The 13416-nt window shown below is 51.9% G+C and overlaps 1 protein-coding gene across 1 annotated transcript; it reads left to right on the top strand.

Moving 5' to 3' along the window:
- The first annotated feature begins 648 nt into the window (after positions 1 to 648).
- LOC104043939 (protocadherin-10-like) lies at positions 649 to 5798 on the top strand. The gene is made up of 4 exons (XM_064458118.1): positions 649 to 3692; positions 4880 to 4938; positions 5043 to 5131; positions 5355 to 5798. The coding sequence occupies exons 1-4, from the start codon at positions 1215 to 1217 to the stop codon at positions 5612 to 5614; spliced, it is 2886 nt and encodes a 961-aa protein (XP_064314188.1). The 5' UTR covers positions 649 to 1214; the 3' UTR covers positions 5615 to 5798.
- Positions 5799 to 13416: the final 7618 nt, after the last annotated feature.

Consider the following 13416-nt stretch of genomic DNA (forward strand, 5'->3'; position numbering starts at 1 on the left):
GGTCTCCCGGTCGCCCCTGGATCCTGCCTCCCACGCGGGTCCCCGTGGGGAGCGGGGCGGGGGGCAGCTGGGGCCGGCGGTTCCCTTCCCACCGCGGACCGGGAGGCAGAGACAAAGGCAGTGAAATATCACTGCACGGCTAAAGCCGCTCCGAGCCCTGCCGAGCCCTTAACTAGATCGTTACGGGATTATCCGCGCCCTAAGCAGCCGCGGGGCGGGGGGGGCGGCCGCCCCGTCCCGTTACCGAGCGCCCCCGGGGACGGCGCGGTGGGAGGCGGCGGGCGGAGCTGCCCGGGCGCGGCGGCGGCTGAAGACCGGTCTGCGGGGAGAACGGATCGGCCAGCGGAGGGACCGTGATCGGTACCGGGGCGGGGAGGGCTGGGGACGTAGCAGGGGGCTCCGTCTGTCGCCCTCCGTTCCGCGCCCGGCTCCCCCTCGCCTTCCGCGGGGGGCGGAAAGTTTGTACGCGTGGGGGGAGCCGCCGGGGGTGGGGGTGGGGACACAGGTCCTCGGGTCTGTGGCGGGATCGTGCCGCGAGAGCCGGTGGGGTCTGGCACTGGGGTGCCCGGTGGGGGACCGGGATTAGGGGTGCAGGGCTGTGGGCAGGCGGGGTGTCGGGGGTGGGAGAGGGCAGGGAAGGAGGCGGGGGTCTCTTTGTGCCTCTGCGCTCATGGGCTCAGCTTTATCTGGGGCTGTAATCCCCCTTGCTCCGGTAATTAAAAACTCCGTATTACAAGGAAAACGGTGTGCAGGGAAATGTAATCAAGTCTGGAGGGGCTTAACCATCTGGTAAAGGTTAGGACTAGCACGGCGGGGGACGCGGCCGGGGGATTTGGCAGCCGCCGCGATCCAGGCTCCTCTTAATCTACTGCGGGGACGAGGCAGCATCTGCGGGGTAATACCAGTCTTGTTGGAGCTCCCACCGCCGTTAACGGGACCTTCCCGGGGCGATCCCCCTCCCCAAGTGCGCCCGGCTCCGGTAGACCGATTCTGGTGTGGCGCCGGGACCCGGATTGCACCCCCTGCCCAGGGCCAGCAGGAAAAGGGTTAAGCGGCCGCCGGTAGCCGCGGCTTGGCTCCCCAGCTCCGGGCAGGGCCCTCCCCCGCCGGCCCCGGGAGCCCGAAACTCTTCGGAACTGCAAGGGCCGAGCAAAGGCGTGGGGGGACGCGGCGGCGCCCGTGGGACCCCGCGTCCCTTGGAGGGCTGCGGGGCCATGGGGGCCCGGCCAGGCTCCGGGCAGGGGCAGCTCTTCCTCCGCTCCCTCCTCTTCCTCCTGCTGGCCGGGCCCCCGGCACCGCGCCCGGCGGCAGGGCAGCTGCGCTACGCCGTGCCGGAGGAGCTCGAGCACGGAGCCTTTGTGGCCAACCTGGGCGAGGACCTGGGGCTGGATGTATCCACCCTGTCAGCGCGGCGGTTCCGCATGGTGTCGCAGGCTGGGGCCAGGCAGCACCTGGAGGTGAACCTGGAGAACGGGATCCTCTTCGTGAACGAGCGGATTGACCGTGAGGAGGTGTGCAAGGCCGGGGCAACCTGCCTGCTCCATCTGCAGCTCCTTGTCGAGAGCCCTCTGGAGCTCTACCGCATTGAGGTGGAGGTGCTGGACATCAATGACCACGCGCCCACCTTCCCCTGGCAAGAGTATGTGCTGGAGGTGGCCGAGTCTGCCGTGCTTGGTGCCCGCTTCCCACTGGAGAGCGCCCAGGATCCTGACATGGGTACCAACTCAGTCCACACCTACCGGCTCAGCCCCAATGGTTTCTTTTCACTTGAGGTGCAAACACGCAGTGATGCCAGCAAGTTTGCAGAGCTGGTGCTGGAGCGCACCCTCGACCGTGAGCAGCAACGCACACACCGGGTGCTGCTCACTGCTCTTGATGGTGGTATCCCCGAGCGCTCAGGCACAGCTCACATCCTCATCACGGTGCTGGACGCGAACGACAATGTGCCTGCCTTTGACCAGCCCTCATATGGCGTGAGCCTTCCTGAGGATGCCCCTGCTGGCACGCTGGTGATCCAGCTCAATGCCACTGACCTGGATGAGGGCCTCAACGGGGAGATTGAGTACTCCTTCAGTGGGCACGCTCCACCACATGTCCGGGAGCTCTTCCATGTAGAGCCACAGAGTGGGCAGGTGCTGCTGAAGGGCCCCCTGGACTATGAGCGGGCAAGTCTCCATGAACTCGATGTGCAAGCTAAGGACCGTGGACCCTCAGCTGTGGCCGTGCACTGCCGGGTGCTTGTGCAACTCCTTGATGTGAATGACAATGCACCAGAGGTGACCCTCACCTCTGTGTCCACACCTGTGCTGGAGGATGCCCCACCAGGCACTGTCATTGCTGTTATCAGTGTTCTGGACCGGGATTCTGGGGACAACGGGCGTGTGAGCTGTGAGGTTGGCCCCAACGTACCCTTCAAACTCCGCACCTCCTTCCACAACTACTACATGCTGGTCACCACGCAGGCACTGGACCGGGAGGTTGTGCCTGAGTACATCATCAGTATCACAGCACGGGACATGGGATCCCCCTCCCTGCTGACCCACAGCTCCCTCACTGTCCCAGTGTCCGATGTGAATGACAATGCCCCACGCTTTCTCCAGCCCTCCTACAGTGTCTACGTGATGGAGAACAATGCACCAGGTGCCTCCATCTGCTCCGTCAGTGCATTGGACCCTGACTGCCAACAAAATGCCTACCTGTCCTACTCCATTGCCGACGGGCACATCCATGGCATGCCTGTGGGCACCTATGTGTCTATCAACTCGGACAGCGGGCATATGTATGCCCTGCGCTCCCTTGATTATGAGCAGATCCGCAGCTTCCAGATCCAGGTGCAAGCACAGGATGCGGGTTTCCCGCCACTCAGTGCCAACGTCACTGTCCACATCTTTGTGCTGGACCAGAATGACAATGCTCCAGTCATCATTTCCCCCATGCCGCGCAATGGCTCCGTGGCCACCGAGCTGGTGCCACGATCAGCTGGGCCTGGCTACCTTGTGGGTACAGTGTCGGCAGTGGATGCAGATGCAGGCCTGAACTCCCGCCTTTCCTACCAGCTCCTCCAGGCCACTGACTTCACCCTCTTCAGTGTGGCACCAGACACAGGCGAGCTGCGCACCCTCCGCTCCTTCCTGGAGCAGGATGCAACCCGGCAGTGGCTGGTTGTGCAGGTGCGGGATGGTGGGCAGCCAGCCCTCTCTGCCACAATGTCCCTCCTGCTTTCAGTGGTGGAGACCATGCCTCAGACTCTCTCTGACTTCAGCGAGTTCAGCCTCCCCCCAGAGGCCTCCTCATCCTCCCCACTCACCCTGTACCTCCTTGTCTCCCTGGGCTCCATCTCCTTCACGTTTCTCCTTGCCATCCTCATCCTTACAGCTGTTCGGAGCCACAGAGAGCACTGCTCCTGCCAAGGTGATGGCTGCTCACCACCCTGCTGCCCTGGGTCCAGACCCTCCCCTGACAGCCTGAAGACATCCAATCTGATGGCACAACCCCCCACGGGGACCACAGCTGCCACCTGCCTTGACGTGCCCGGGGGCGGTCCCCCAGGCTATTGCTACAAGGTCTGCCTCAGACCTGAGTCTGCCCAGAGTGACTTTATGTTCCTCAAACCCTGCAGCCCCACCTGGAACAACGAGAAGGACCTCAGGAAGCAGTCCTGGCTGGACCAGCATCTCCACGTATCCAAGCAGGTAACGCCATGACCAGCACTACTTACCAGTGCTCCACGGGTACCCCCAGCCCCCTCCCTCAGCCTCTGCTGTGGGAGAAACCAGGCACAGCTTTTCACAGAGAAAAACCAGCGCCTTTGATCAGTGCAGGAATTAGGAACTGTCAGGCAGCAGGAAAATCCACTGAGCTTCCCAATGGGTCTAATTACTGGGGGAGTGTCAGGCTCAGCTGAGACGAGAGGAAATCCTTTCCTGCTGCCTTTTGCATCCATTACAGGCAACTGAGATGCTCTAGTGCCCCGGGGGCATGTGGTGGTGTTGGTGGCATCTGCTTCGTGTGGGTGAGCAATTCACGCTGGGACAGCCTGAACATTGCCACTGCCCCACTTTCTCTGTGCCAGTGGGGGTATGCAGTGTCCCGCTGCTGCACCCAGGGCTGGTCTTGACTCTGCTGGCACTGCTTGTGCTCCTGGTTCTGGCACCCAGGCCCAGCCGCTGTGCCATACCAGGCTGCGCTGACAGGGAGGGAGTGGGGTCTTTGGGGTGGGATTTTGATGTCAACATTTGTTAGGTATTGAAATGAGGAACGTCTAATTTTCCCAATGAAAGACTCTCCGAAACACGATTACAAGGAAGGAGAGTGATGAGGTGTCTAATCCACTTACATCTGACTTTTAATAAAACAGCCCTTCCAAGGACAGCCCAAGACTCACTGCCAAAAGGCTCTCCCTGCACGTCTCCTTGCACTGCTGGACTCACTTCTCTAATATGTTAATGGTATTTTCCCCTAGCTGTTTGCAACTCCCCTGGGACATTGGGTATGTAGCCAATTTTCTCACCTTTCACCCTTTGGTGCCTGAGACCTGGGCTAAGCTACCATTGCACCTGCAAAAAAGGCTTTTTAAAATTAACAGAAATAGAAAAAGCCCCTCTCTCCCCCCAGGACAGACCTTGGCAATTAAACTCCCAGAAACAGAGGGCAAACCCCAAACAACCCCAATGTCTCAGGCGGGTGGGGAAGGTCCAGAAGGGAACAGGCTGGTTCAGCATTGCCTCAGTTTCCCTAAAATGGGAACATGCTGCTTGCTTCTCTACAAAGGAGGAGATGAAGTCCTGCATCTCTGGCTACTGAAGCCTTGTGCTGGAAGGGCTGGGCTGATAAACAGAGGGTCCCAATAACCAGCCTTGCTCTTCCCCGTGTTTTCCAGATCAAACAGCCCAAAATGGACCAGCTGCCTCCAAGCATGCAGAGGCCCGCCCTGAAGAGGTACTAAATCCGGCACTGCAGAAACAGAGGGAGTGGGTGGAAGGGTGATTTGGGGACAGAGAGGTTACCTCCAGTAGAGTTTTGAACGAGTCTCCTCTCTTTAGCTCCCAGAGCCTGGAGGATGTGGGGGAAATCCGCAGAGCCCTCCAGAAGGAGCATGAGAGGCTGTGCACACTGGTGACCCCTGTCTCTGGTTAGTATTGGGGCGCTGGGGCTGGGAAGACCAGACCCTCTGGTCGCTTGATGGAAATGCAGGGGGGGACACACATCCCTGCTCCTAGCATTGATAGAGTTTTGTAGCATGGAAGGGGTGTCCAGGCCCCAGAAGGGAGGACGGTGACATATGGATGTCACTGTCCCACTGAGCTGTGAATGTGACCTCCCCTGAGCCAGTATCACGCTCATCTTTCCTCCAGAGTTTCAGAAGGCTTCGGCAGGCACCAACAGCATTTGGACACCCCAGTACAGCCCCTCGTACTCAGGGCACATCCCAGCCCTGGATTATCAGCACAATGTCTACATCCCCGGCACCCCTACTCTGCTTTCCAGCAAAGATGGGCCCCGCTTCCTGGGCTGGGAGAACAAGAACAGCTTCTCCACCTTTGGCAAGAGGAAGAAGATGACAACTTACTCTGACATACATGACAGCATGGTTATCAATAACGACCTGAAATAGTGACCAGTGTTGGGCCTGGATGGCTCCGCCCAAGGCCCTGGGAATCAGTCACATTATTTCAGCTGCTAGGTCTACCCACAGCACACAGCTCCATGTATGGACCACTCAGAACTTTGCAGGACTGCTAGTATAGTGGCTTACCAGAGCATGGGGAAAGGATTTAAGGAGCAAGAGACTGAGAAATTATAGGGATTGGGGGAGGGAGGGGAGGGGAGGGGAGCGGGGGTGGGGGCGTGGGGGCAGGATTTCTCCCATCTCATCCTGCAGACCTGTGTTGGCAGCAGGTGCTGTTGGGGGTCCATATGACCAGTTTTAAGCAAATCCGCCCTGAGTTTACCTATTCCTATCTCCCCTTAGAGACCATCCATCTCTGTAAACATTGTCACTTCTTTGTCTTGTCTGGCTGTGTGAATGTACTGAGATGCATGCCTGTATTTCTGCACCAGTAGGCATGGAAAATGCATGCAGATCAAGCTTGATTCAGTCAAGCCTGAGCCTACATACTGGGACAGTGAATGTTGCTCTGTCCCTGAGAGCCAGTGGGATGTGTTGCATGTCTAGGGCAGGCATTGGTGTCTGCCTTCTCCAGGAAGTGAGTGCAAAACCCAGCCATTATGGGTGCTTCCCTTCAAACTCTGACCCAACACTTGCATGGCTGGAGAGTCAATGTCCAGGACACAGACAGTCTTTGCACTGGGAGGAGCATGGGCTGGAGCCCACACAGACTGGATGGCCAGAGAGCTGTTAGTTTAAGCAGCTGAGAGATGCAGAAGGTGAGGTCCTGCTGGGTAACACTCTAGCCCAAGGCAATATCATCTGAATGAAAGATGGATTCCAGCCATCAGAAGGGTCCCAGGACAGGTGACAGTCCTCTTCTCTCCTCCCACTGCCCTCACCTGGATCTCTGTTTTCTCCCAGTCCTGAATGCCTGGGGTAACCCCTGCACTGGGGGCCCCACCTGCATAGCACAAACATCTCCCATTGCACCCTACTTTTCCTTGAGAATCTTTAGCTGGCTGTCAGAGCCCTCAAGGGCAGGACTCCAGCCCCAGAACAGTCTCTCCCCCTGCCCTGCTCATCCTACACCTGTCCACTCAGTCTGTCTGCTAGCATTGCCAATTGCTCCTGTCACAGGACAGCTCATTTCCAATCCATCTGTGCAGAACATGACAGCTCTTTCTAAATCAAGTTTGTTTCACAGTGTCTGATTTGTACCAATAAATTGTATTTTAATAGCTCACCTGGCGCCTGGCTGTCCCTGAGCTGCACATGACAGCAAGAATCACTGCTCAGCTCTTGGAGCAGGGCTCTCAGCTCCAGCAGACATGCATGTCTCTCTGGCCTCCGGAGTTGCTGGAGCAGCCCAGGACAGCTCATTTTGTTCATGTCACCCAGATGCCAGGGGCTTAAGGTCCCCTTCCCTCCCTCCCTGGACTCAGGAGCACTTTCAGGTCATGGCCAGGAGGAGCCTTGTGCTGGAGGTGTCACACAGCTCCTTACTCCATGCTCCAGCTTGGGCAGAGGCTCTGCAGGGATTCACACCAAGGTGTGGGCATAAGTGGCTTTGAGCTGCTGGCAAGAGGGACTGGATCTGGCAGTAATGGCTTATTGTTGCTATTGTGCATTGCTTTCATGGTTCATTTAAGTTTTCCCCTAGATGCTCACCACCCACCAGCTTGCCTCAGGACTTGCAGATATAACCTGGATGTGCATCAGGTGTAGAGACCAACTACCTGGGAACAGACAAGCCTGTACCTGCTGGTGGGATGACTGACTTGATGTGGGAAGTGGTTCACCTTTGGATGAAGTCCTGAGACAGCCATGCTGTGGCTGTCCTTCTCTTAGTCCCTGCTTGCTCAATGACTGGCTTGGGGAGGCTGCAATGTGGCTTTTGGGATTAACACAGAAAAGTCCTTGTCTACAAGTGGGCAACATGCTCTTTAGAAGAAGCAGGGGGCAGGGAACACTCAAAAGGGCTCCATGAGAGTCAGGGACTCAGGAGGACAGTGCTTTAGACACGAAAGAGACCTGGCTGCTTCTGGTGACTTCAGTCCCAGATCACATCTGACTGGCTGTCAGTGGGCGAAATATTGCCTCTCTCAATTAGATGGTAGGATGAAGGATTTTATGCTGCCAAGTGCATTCTTCAATGGTCTCTGCAGAGTGTCAAGGGTAAAGAAAGAACCCCAAACAGCCACTCCTTGAGACCCTTGTACAGCATTAGCCTGTTTCACTGATTCAAAAGAACAGGTGAACAATGTAAAGTGATACAATAAAATTAATAACAGTCTCAAGAAGTAATAAAAGCATCCAATGGACCTGGCTCCCTACAGGGGCAGCGAATATCTCCTTCTCCTGGATTAGCTTTGGCAATATCTTTCCTGTCATTTTCAGGCAGTGCTGGTCAGGCATCAAGAGAGGACTGCAGCACTTCTCCAGCGAGCCCACAGGAGCAAAGCCACAGCCCCTCTGCAGCAGGGCCAAGCCATTAGCTATGTTTTATCACACATAGTAAAAGCACCCAGTACATGTGCTTCATGGTATGTGGGATGTAAACAAATGCATGGAGCTAGTGCTTTGTATCAGATTCCCAGGTGTGACTTCCCAAAGGGAGGTCTCAGAATTGAGCCCCAAAGCACATAGGCATTTTAAATGGATACTTTGCACCCCTGTCCTTGGCAATTCACGAGGCTGAGCAACAGAGCAGCCAGCTTCTGCACCTCTGTGCAAGTGTGTCACTCTCCAGTGTATTTTGTTGGCATTTTTTAGCCCCCTACTACTAAGAATCACACACGTCTTGCTGATCCCTAGGTTTGCACCATAATGCAAGTCAGACCTCTTCCAAAAGGGATTTGAGGGTCAACACAGTGCTCAGCCCAGGCCCCAACACCCACCATTCCCTGAGGATCTCCTTTTGCTTAGTTGAAGGAAGTCCTGCACTGACAAGAGCTAAATTTTGTTAAAGGAGAAGCCACTACCCAAGCATTTACACACCATTCTGGGAGTTATACACACATGACCCAAGACTTTAACTGCTAGGACCAGAGTCCCTTCACAGCAGGCAGCTCCACTGAGCCAACTGGTGCCCCTTTTCAACTCCTTGCTCACACACACTCTCAATCTTGGACGCTTTCTCTCCCCTCAGGCTCGACCTTAGGCTTCCCTGAAGCAGAGTCCCTGACACGACATATGCCAGATGAATTTATTGAGCGGTATAGCAGTAAGAAACAGCTCAAGCTGGGTACCACCAGAGGGGGATCCCAAACAAAGCAATCCCTGGACAATTATACCCTTCCAATCTAAGTTCCCCTCTCCACATATGACAGTTCGATCTAATAGCAATATTTGCATCTGGGGTCTTCTTGTTCCTTATTGGATCCTTTCTCTGTCTCCAGGTGGGACATTCCTTTTCTTATCTTAATGGATGTGGCTTCTGCTGATGGTTGTGGCTCTTCCTGGTTTGCACTGGTTTCAGGGCCTTCCTTCATGTAGCTAAGTAGAAGTTCCGTATATGGTCAGTGTACCTAGGTGAAAGTTCACAGCTTTTGGCCTAAGGCTTTAACAAGCCATGCTACTAATGCTATGTATTGGATTCTGTTTGAGCTAGGAAGTGACTTCTACAATTCAGTCTCTCTCTTCTCAATCAATGTATTGCTAAAAAGGACAATAAAAAGGGGCTGGCTTGAAGGGAGAGAGCACTTGCTTAACCTAGTTCAACCACACTACTATCCATTTTTCAAAGGGTATGCCTGGCCAGAATCGTCCACCTAATATATGAGATATCCTTTGAAGATCTCCCACAAGGACCGGGTGTCATTAAAAATGCAAGGTCTTTGCCCTACAACCAGTTATTTTTACAACTCTTCCCGTGGTTACACTCCTGGACAGTTTATGAGCATTAGCTGTTTTCTGTAGTCTGGTAATGCACTGGGCATGAGAGCTGCTTTGGAGACATACTCAACAGCATGCTCTCTCTATGCCTCTCTCATACACTCCAGCTCTCTCAGAGATCCAGAGGCAAATCTGGCTTTCAGGGACCTGCAGCAGCTTGAGATTTGCTTATACAACAGTGGGAAAACTGCCATGTGGTGCAGTTCAGTTGGCTGCAAAATGCTGCAGGCCACACTAAGCAGGCACATAGTGCTTCGGGGCACCAGCACAAATAGGGGTGTGCTGGTGAATTGCTGAATAGATTATTTGGATGGAAACATTACTTATATCTCTGTAATGACTTGAAAGCATATACCAGAGAGACAAAATGAATTCAGAGGTAGAGAGAAAAGAGGCCGGGAAGAAAGGACCCAGAGGGGCTGGTGCTTAGCTCTACTTTGGTCTGCCATTCCAGGAGTCAAGCAGCAGCCAGTGAAGCCCCCAGGAAACCTTAGTGGGAGCACAGCACTCTGCATGTGGTCAGGTTAGACTGGGTAGAGCCATGAATACAGGCAGTCTCAGCTCCCTGGAGGGATTGGTATCGCCAGAACAGAGCTAAAATCCATGGGGAACAGTGGGAGTCTGTGTATTGACTTTGGAGGGCTCTGGATCCAGCCCAATGTCTGTGGCACTCAGTGGTTAATTATCATCTCTGAAGATGCTAGGACTTTGTTTTCTTCTCTTCTTACTTGAAGATGATGCTGGAACAAAGACATCTTAATTTAGCTGGGACTGGGTCAAGGTCCATTCTGATTTCTTTCCAAAGTGCCTCAGCCTCTTAGATATCTCCGTGGACTCACCCTACAGAGCAGCCTGCTGTTCTTAGCTGGATCCCCTTCTCCTGCTTCCTTTTTGATCTCAGTAGATGTTTTGTAGAAATAAATATCCTTCAGCTTTTGCCATAAAAATTTAGCCTCTGCCACACTGAAAAATGGTCTGCATGATTGTCATGTGCTGATTTTCTCTGCTCCTTTGCACCTTTTCTTTTTTTTTTTTTTTCTGCTCTGAAAACATCAGTTGCCAACTACTCCACAGAGATCAGATGAAGAAACAAGCCTGGGATAAGTTAAGCTTTTGCCTTCCCAGTTTGCCTATAATGTGTTTTCAGTCTAAGTGGTGGAAATGTCACTGACTTAGTTTGCGGTGTTCACTCAAGTGGAATTAATGCTTCTTGTTAGTGATAATATGACTTAATCAGCTTAATTATTGTGAGGCATAAGTAGACACCTTTGTGTATTGAATAACTTATGATGTAATGGACCAAAAAGCACAAATGAAGGCTTTGAAAATAAATTAAATATGACCCTTAGTGCAGTCTGCACTTTGACTAATGAGTTGTCTCCCATGAAGTTCAATGATTTACAAATCTTACATTTGAATAAATGATACATTTTTGTATGTTTTAAACAATAGCAGTGGTTTTTATTTCAGCATTTGGAATTCAAAGTGTTTCTCCAATGCCAGGAAGCAGGGCAAACAAGTTCACGTTAAACAGATCGAAAAATAAAACATTTGTGCAGTCAACCATAACAAATACATCCAGAGGATCTGCAGGCATCTGTGATGAGATATTTATTTTAATTCATTGCTAGGAACATCTGCAACAACAGGTGAAAAAATGCATCAGAAGAAATTAAGAAAGAGCAAAGATTCCCAGAAGGGTCACTAAGGTCTTCACATCAAATCTGTTCATTTCAATAATGTCTACAACAGAAAATATAATTAAATAGCTCCAGAAATGTCTTATCATACATTTTGCCTGCATAGAAAAGAAATCATACTTATATGAAGGAAAGAGAAGCAGGAAAAGCAACCATCAAGCAAGAAAATTATTATGAGCACTAGTAGGATTTCTAATAGGCCAGGATGCAGAGACTCTGTGATAGCAGGCTGCATGTGAAAAAGAAAAATTTGCGTTAAATTGCTATGTGAACCCAAAGAAAAGATGGGGTGACTGAATTTGTTCTGTTCTATTGCAAGGAGTCACTGAATTTCTGTATCAAAATATTCCCCTAAAAAGCACTGGAGTTCATCATAGTGCAAGGAATAACACAGATCTCTATACAGGCATCTTTTCAGCCCAAGTGTATCTGAAATTCAGAGGTTAGTTTAGACTGTAGCATCACAGGGAAGCCTGGCTAGTTTGATGAGTCTCCTCTTAAGTCCATGGCCATATTTCTTGGTGTTTTAAGTAACAGAAAGCTTTTTCATACTGCCAAGGGTAAGGACTGAGGGCTCTAGACTTAATTTTTTTTTGTCAAAGAGCTGCTGCTTTTTTGCGCGCAGTTTATCACTGCTCTTGCTCTGCAGTTGTTCAGTCTGTATTGACTAAATCTCCAAAGCTCCCCTGAGTACAGATGGAACATACCCACCCAGGTATGGAAATGTAAGGAGTTTGACCTGGGGTTGAATCCCATCAGTAGAATCCCTCTTGTCCCCAGTCTCCTCCTTGATCTTCCCTTAATATCATTCACCAGAAGTGGAGATAAAGCCCTACGTGCCCAGCACCTGTCTGTCAGGGGCATTTTACCAGAGACCAGAGGAACAGATTTGCTTATTTGCTTTGAGTCTCCCATAGAAGATCAAACTTCAGGAATGTAGTCTTAAAATCAGTTCCTAAAACTAAAGTTTAAATTTTATGTTGCCAAGAAATTCAATGTTATATTCCACTTGCTTACCTAAACCATCTTTTCTTCCTCTTAGCTTCCCCTGCAAAGTAGCCTGGTAGTTTCCTCAATATGTAAGTTGATCTACAGCTGGGGTTGAATCATTTTCCCATGTTCCCCAAGAGTTCTGGCTGCTTGTGCCACATGACATGAGCCATTTGACTCCCTCAATGCCTGTCAGATAGCACTCACTGTGATGGTCATGTTCTTTTGATATCTGAACAGACTTCAGCATGCTCCTCCTGTCACTGTGGGGTCTACCCTCATGTTCTCTTTTCTGCCTCTCTTTTGGTTCCAGTTTTACATCTGCTATAGAGTCCTAGTGAGTTTGGATCAAACCTGGCCCTGCTTTGAGGAGGAGGCTGACCCAATCACTCCCAGGCATCTCTTTCAGTCTCAGTCATCATGTGAATCCATGAAGATCCCATGCTGCCAAATCCCTAGTGAAATTGTGCCTACTCTATGCTGCCCACATGATGCAAAACACCACCAGCACCCAACTGGGACAAAATCGTCCTGTCTGCTGTGCTTGTGTCTACTGAGCCATCTTGTGTGCAGTGTTGTAGTGTCTGAAAACCAGGGTGGATCTATGTAGGGTATCACAGCTGACCAGCAAGACACTTCCAATCTTACAAAGGAGGAGGTAGAAGGTCATTTCTGTTCCTCCTATCTTGGAAACCAGCAGGGGCAAGTTACAGACTTTGCTTTAATGTTATATCTTCTTTAAAAAGATAAAAAATAAATTAAAAACTTGGATCTGAGTTGCAGGGACAAATTACAGCACAGAGTTTGGGAACACAGTGGGGACCCTTGTGTCTTCCCCCAAGGCTTTCTGTCTAGTAAAGCACTGTCTGTCTGCTCAAGGAATGAGGAAGGAAGACCACTCTGGGAGCCACTTGTGAAAAGCTTGGTTCTGTTGGCATGGAGAATTTTCTTCACAAAGGACACCTATAGGTAAATGGGAAATGGAGATGGAATGGGAAATGGGCCCAGCAAAAAATAATGGAAGTTTTTTCTGCCTGCATGTGGAATTCAAGTGAAAAGGAGAGGGGAAAAAGGAAGAAAGAAAAATGAAACAGCCTCCTCTCTGCATAGATTGCATTGCTGGAGAAGCTTTGGATCTTGCAAGGCATAACAGTTGTCTGCTCAGCGGTTCATTCCCTGGGGACTTTGCCTGGGATGGTTTCATCCATTTATTCCTGACTC

This window comes from Phalacrocorax carbo, chromosome 8 (assembly GCF_963921805.1).
Source record: "Phalacrocorax carbo chromosome 8, bPhaCar2.1, whole genome shotgun sequence".
Classification (NCBI taxonomy): Eukaryota; Metazoa; Chordata; class Aves; order Suliformes; family Phalacrocoracidae; genus Phalacrocorax; species Phalacrocorax carbo.

Coding starts and splice junctions, on each gene's coding strand:
- LOC104043939 (XM_064458118.1), top strand. CDS start 1,215: ATGGGGGCCCGGCCAGGCTCCGGGCAGGGGCAGCTCTTCCTCCGCTCC. Junction 3,693..4,879: donor ATCTCCACGTATCCAAGCAG/GTAACGCCATGA, acceptor CGTGTTTTCCAG/ATCAAACAGCCCAAAATGGA. Junction 5,132..5,354: donor ACTGGTGACCCCTGTCTCTG/GTTAGTATTGGG, acceptor TCTTTCCTCCAG/AGTTTCAGAAGGCTTCGGCA.